This window comes from Lepus europaeus, chromosome 2 (genome assembly GCF_033115175.1).
Source record: "Lepus europaeus isolate LE1 chromosome 2, mLepTim1.pri, whole genome shotgun sequence".
In the NCBI taxonomy this organism is placed as follows: Eukaryota; Metazoa; Chordata; class Mammalia; order Lagomorpha; family Leporidae; genus Lepus; species Lepus europaeus.
In genome coordinates, this window is record NC_084828.1 from 100,254,771 (window position 1) to 100,261,023 (window position 6,253).

The 6,253-nt window shown below is 50.8% G+C and overlaps 1 protein-coding gene across 1 annotated transcript in view; it reads right to left on the reverse strand.

Annotated features, from left to right (window-relative positions):
- Positions 1–6,052, reverse strand: part of USP13 (ubiquitin specific peptidase 13) — a 123,253-nt gene extending 117,201 nt beyond the window's left edge. The window contains exon 1 of the mRNA XM_062211419.1: positions 5,885–6,052. Coding sequence (XP_062067403.1) covers positions 5,885–6,052 — 168 coding nt within the window. The remainder of the gene's footprint in view (positions 1–5,884) is intronic.
- Positions 6,053–6,253: the final 201 nt, after the last annotated feature.

Here is a 6,253-nt window from a genome sequence, read left to right on the forward strand (position 1 = left end):
TTCGTGCAGGCTCCCAGGAAGACAGAGCACCAAGCGTTTCAGCTCAACATCACCAAGCCATCTCAGTTCTTTAGAGAAAGGGGGAAAGCCCCTTCTTCCAAGATTGTTCTGATGTGGAGAGGTTTAGCTGCTGTGAGCAGCTGATCGCCACACCAGGCGTACAGCCAGACAGTCCTAGCTTCCACTGCATCGAAGAGCCCTTGTTTCTCAGCTGCCGCTGGCCAAGGGAAGCCTGCTGAGCCTTTGGGCATAAATATAAGCCTGGAAGAGTGAGGGTGTTCCCACCACTGGAGCCACACTTGACCAGTGGGGGACAAAAGCCGGTGAGAAATACCGCCCTCTGCCGTGTGTCAAGTGAGGACTCTGACGCATTCCACCGGTCCCCACGCCGTCCCTGGGATTTAGCACCAGCTGCCCAGTGTGGAAGCCAGCTTCTAGCTTACTCTTGGATGGGCTTTCCCTTCCTTCTGCCACCACTCCCTGGGTCACTATTCTACCTCTGTTCCCCGGGATACCTTTCCAAAATAAAGTGCCTGTCTCAAAGCCTTGTTAGCCTCCGCATAAATAACCAAAGAGAGAGGGAGACTTACATATGGAAGAGCCAGAGCCTGGCCTCAACCTAGAAACTGGAGAGCAGCAGGACAAAGCACACCCAGGTGAAGGAGGTGCTCGACAGCCAAGGAGATGGCAGAAGATTGCATGGTGGTCCATCAAGGCTTGTAAGCAAAAGTGTGCACGAAGACAGTTCCTCCACACAGAACTTTCTACATAACACCTGACAACCAAACTCAGGCTTACAACTAGTGCTTGGCTCTTTTTCCTTCCTCCCTTCTTTTTCCCATTTATTTTTTTAAGATTTATTTATTTATTTCAAAGTCAGAGATACAGAGAGAGAGGGAGAGACAGAGAGAGATCTTCCATCTGCTGGTTCACTCCCTAGACGGCTATAACAGCTGGGACTAGGCTAGGTGGCAGCCAGGAGCCAGGAGCTTCTTAAAGGCAAATGTGAGGCCAATGCTGTCGTGTAGCGGTGCCACCTGCAGCACCAGAATCCCATAGGGGCGCTGGTTCCAGTCCCAGCTGCTCTACTTCTGATTCAGCTCCCTGCTAATGCGCCTGGTAAAGCAGCAGAGGATGACCCAAGTACATGGGCCCCTGCACCCTTGCAGGAGATCTAGATGAAGCTCCTGGCTCCTGACTTTGGTCTGGCCCAGCCCTGGCCATTGCAGCCATCTGGAGAGTGAATTAGCAGATGGAAGATCTCTCTCTCTCTCTCTATCTCTATCTCTCTCTCTCTCCCCCTGACTCCACCTCTCCCTCTCTCTAACTCCACCTTTCAGATAAATAAAGAAATCTTTAAAAAAAAAAAAAGTATAATGATTACTAACTAGTGAGGCACAGTTTATATATTAATGTACTTCATCCACAAAATCACTTGAGATAGGTTCTGTTACTGTCTTCATTTTACAACAGAGAAATTGGGGCAGAAGAAGTTACATAGCTGGGTGATATAGCCTGGATACAAACCCTGCCAATCTGGTTCTCTCTTTCACATTTGTCCCCCACAATCAATGAAGTCCCCACATTCTACATGATAAGCCCATATGATTCTTTTCCCGTTGCTTCCCATTTGGTGTATTCTCACCATCTGCAGAGTGTACAACCCCACGTAATTCACGTGTTTCCTAAACATTCACTGAGTTCCTGGTATAGATTCCAACCTTCAGGAAGATCACACTCAAAGGCAGAGGGGCATATGAATGTGTTGCTGGGTTCCATGGAGATGCTTATGGGATCTAGCGGAGGTGGGGATAAATCCGGAGATGCCTCAGAGGAAGAACCAATTGAATTGAGTCTTGAAAGGAAGCTCCACTGGGAAGGTGCGTTACAGACCTTGTAAGATGGACCAAGTCAGAGAAAGGTAAGCCTACACATGGAGGTGGGAGGCTAGGCCTTGGATGAAAACACAGAGGCAGGTGAAAATATAAATTTTCACTTATCCCTAAACACCTGCTATGTGCTACTAAGCCCTTGAAGGTGGGACAAAAGGAAAGAGAGGATAATGAAAGAGTTCTGTGCTGTCCACTCAACATTCACATCCCATAAAGGTAAAGAACAGCAGAAGTCCTCACACCCAGCCTGAGACAAGGGAGGAACATAATAAAAATTTGTCAATCCATAGACTTCCTCCAACACCTCTTCAAATCACATGATTTAAGTAGCTCTCCATAACAGACCATATAAAATCAAGAATACAGACATTCCTTCCGCCTAGTAGTTAACACTCCCTCATCCAACACAGAATTACTGTGTTCAATACTCAGCTCTGGCTCCTGACTCCAGCTTCCTGCTAGTGCAGCCCGTTGGAGGCAGCAGTGATGGCTGCAGTAATTGGGTTCCCGACACCCACGTGGGAGAGTCACATTGAGTTCACAGCTCCTGGCTCCAGCCAAGTGAGTCCCAGCCATTGCAGGCATTTGGGGAGTAAACCAGTAGGTGGGAGCACTCGCTCTATCTCCTCTCTCTCCCTCTGGCTCTCTTTAACTCTCTAATTAATTAATGTGCTTTAAAAAAATCAAGAGCAGGGGTCAGCGATGTGGCACAGCAGGTTAAAGCCCTGGCCTGAGGCGCTGGCATCCCATATAGGCACTGGTTCTGATCCCAGCTGCTCCTCTTCTGATCCAGCTCTCCGTTGTGGCCTGGGAGGGCGGTATAGGATGGCCCGGATGCTTGGGCCCCTGCACCCACGCGGGAGTCCCGGAGAAGGCTCCTGGCTCCTGCCTTCAGATCAGTGCAGCTCCAGCCATTGTGGCCATCTGGGGAGTGAACCAGCAGATGGAAGACCTCTCTATCTCTACCTCTCTCTGTAACTCTGTCTTAAATTTAAAAAAATAATAAGAATAATAAAAAAATCAAGAGCAAATGTGTTTCCAGGATTCAAGGTCACCATCATCTACTCTCTATTAGTTCTGACCTCACTACCTGTTCCTTACCACATCATGCTTTTTCTTACAAGTACATTAAGGCAGGTGTAAAAAAAAATTCACACTTTATGTGCTTGCACAAATAAATTCTCTTGTCCAGAATGTTGGCCTCTTTTACTTTCTTTTTCTTTTTTTAATTTTTTTCCTTTATTTTCTACCCATCTTTATGAGCCTTTTCAAAACTAGCCAGTGCAAAGATTTTTTTTTTTTTCATCTAACTGGTTTTAACCTTTTCTCTACCACATCTCCATAGCACTGTGAATTAAAGTTTCTGGCATGTTTAGCACCAATGAATTTTACTCCATATGGTTTGTAAGCCATTCATGTATGAATTGGCATAGAGTTGGCACAATGAAATGTTGGGTAAGAACCACAATGGAAGACTTCACTATAAGGCACTGTGCTTTAAGATAACTTGTTACTGGGGTCAGTGTTGTGGCACAGAGGGTTAAAGCCCTTGGCTTGCAGAGTCAGCATCCAATATGGGTACCAGTTTGAGTCCCAGCTGCTCCACTTCCAATCCAGCTTTCTGCTATGGCCTGAGAAAGCAGAAGATGGCCCAAGTGCTTGGGTCCCTGCAGTGGAAAACCCAGAAGAAGCCCCAGAAGCTCCTGGCTTCAAATCAGCTCAGTTCTGACAGTTGTGGTCATCTGGGGAGTAAACCAGTGGACAGAAGACCTTTCTCTCTCTCTCTTTCTGGCTCTACCACTCTCTGTAACTCTGTCTTTCAAACAAATAAATCTTTTTTAAAAAATTCTTAAAAAAAGATAACCTGTTACAAAACCGTCTTTCTGGCCGGCGTCATGGCTTAACAGGCTAATCCTCCACCTTGTGGCGCAGTCACACCGGGTTCTAGTCCCGGTTGGGGCGCCAGATTCTATCCCGGTTGCCCCTCTTCCAGGCCAGCTCTCTGCTATGGCCCGGGAAGGCAGTGGAGGATGGCCCAAGTCCTTGGGCCCTGCACCCGCATGGGAGACCAGGAGAAGCACCTGGCTCCTGCCTTCAGATCAGCACAATGCGCCGGCCGCAGCGGCCATTGGAGGGTGAACCAACAGCAAAAAGGAAGACCTTTCTCTCTGTCTCTCTCTCTATCCACTCTGCCTGTAAAAAAAAAAAAAAAAAGTATTTCTCTTCCTCCCTGAAACACAGATAATGACACACTGCTCCATCAGCCTTGTAAATAGTCCGAGTCTCCCCAGGGAACTACTGTGATACAGACGAAATCATCATTTTACACTGGCCAGGATGCTACCAGAATAGTGCGTGACACACAGGAAGCTCCTGTTAGCTGTGTGTGGAAGTGAATTAACATAACCAGCTTCCTTTCACACCTGCCATATAGTAAACAATGTGGTGAGCATTTCAAATTGTAAGCAAACTCCAAGTGCACTCCAGATCAAACATGGAGAAAGTCGTGTTGCCCATTTTACCTGCTGTGCTACCCTAAAAGACTTCCGTTACTTTCTTGTTCCTGGAATCCCCCATCTGTCAATTGCTGAAGTTAAGACCACTGTCCCCCTCCACCCTAAAGAGCTAAGAGTGGGAACCTGCCTGACATTGGCTACAAAGTCTGAAAATGGCATTTCCTAATATTTTGCAGATAACAGTAGCGGTACTGCCGATGGTCTCCTTCAACAATGCTAAGCATTGAGGACACGATTTCAATCCACTGGACATGAATTTTTTTTAAAGAAAAAAAGTCATCAACAAATAGGTTAGATTTTTGTTCCCCATATTATCTGGAATTAACACACACACACACTCACATACCCTAAATGTTAGAGAGGATGCCAATTCTGAAACTCTAATGTATACCAAACAAAAACATCAAAATTAACGCAGAAGATAATAAAGGAAACTTTGGGAAATATGCCATACATTTGGGGTTTCTTCCCTCCAACCAACCCTCTCCACGCTGTTTACTGCATGTGTTAGACCATTGTTCTGAGACCTACTCGGGCCCCTCCAACCTATGCACCTCGCCATGCACCCGGATCTGCCCGATGACACATGAGCTCTAAAGTGGGTGGATAAAAATAACCTGGTCCTCAAAAAGACATGAGAAACGCCAGACAGCTGAGTCACTTTGAAGCCCATGTGGACTCCTGAAAGGGACGTTCACTCTCCTCCTGCCTCTCCCACTTTCACGCACAACCAGGTGAACGCAGGCGCCATCCGCCCCTGGAGGAGGGCGGGGAGGCGTCCTCACTTCCCCCTCCAGTCTCTGAGGTCACGACTCAGGACTGAACTTTTAATAATTTATGCCAGTGAACGTCAGCCCCAGTGACTCACTTGGGAGGGAAACGCGGGACGGCTTGGGAAAGCCATCATAATCTAGTAGAAACACTCCCCCCCCCCCCCCATTTCTGCACCTTCAAGGTTTCCTCTGACATCCTAATGGCAAACGAGGGAGTGGAAAGAAATGGGAAGTGCAGGCAAGAAAGCTCAGGGGAAGTGGGAACCCCTGGGCAAAGCAACGGCCCCAGAAACGGAACGGCTGCGTGTGTGGCAAAGTGGGGACCGAGCCCGGCTACCCTCCCGCCCTCGGCCCTCGACCCGGGAGGACGCCAGCAGTCCACAGCCTGCGGTTCACTACCGGGAGCTCCTCGGCTCCAGGCACCTTGGAGACGCTGATGGGGCTGCGGGCAGGCTGCTCGGAACCCGGCCCTTGCAGCCCAGGAGGCTGGCGGGGCAGACAGAGGCTTGCAGCAGCCTTGGGGAGCGCACCAAGTGTGCACCCAACTGCAGCGCCCCTAAGCCAACTCCTTCGCCCGGAGGAGAAGGAGGAGGTCCCCGCGGCCACTGCGCATCGTCTACCGCCAGCTTCACGTGCGCAGTGGGTCGGCGGCTGCCGCAGGCCGCCGGCTCCGCGACCCTCCCCCCCGAGGCGCCTCACTTACTGGGGAGTCGTAGGAGAAGGCGCACTCGTTCTTGTAGACGCGGTCCCCGGAGCGGGGCACGCGGATCGTGGGCATGAGCGGTACAAGCAGCTCGCCGATGTCTCCTGCAGCCATCTTCCTGCCACCGCTGCCGCCCGGCATGCCGAACAGGGCGCCCCGGCGCTGCATGGCCGCAGCGCGCACCGAGCCGAGCCGAGCCGGAGCCCGAGCGCGGGTCTGCCCGCGGCGGCGGCGGCGCCAGCTAGCGAGCGGGCGGCAGGGCAGGCGGACGCGCGGGCTGCGCGGGCGACGGGAGCCGAGCCGAGCGGGCGGGCGGCGAGAGCGGGCCGCGGGGCGGGAGCGGGCCCCCGGGGCCTGGGGCGGGGGGAA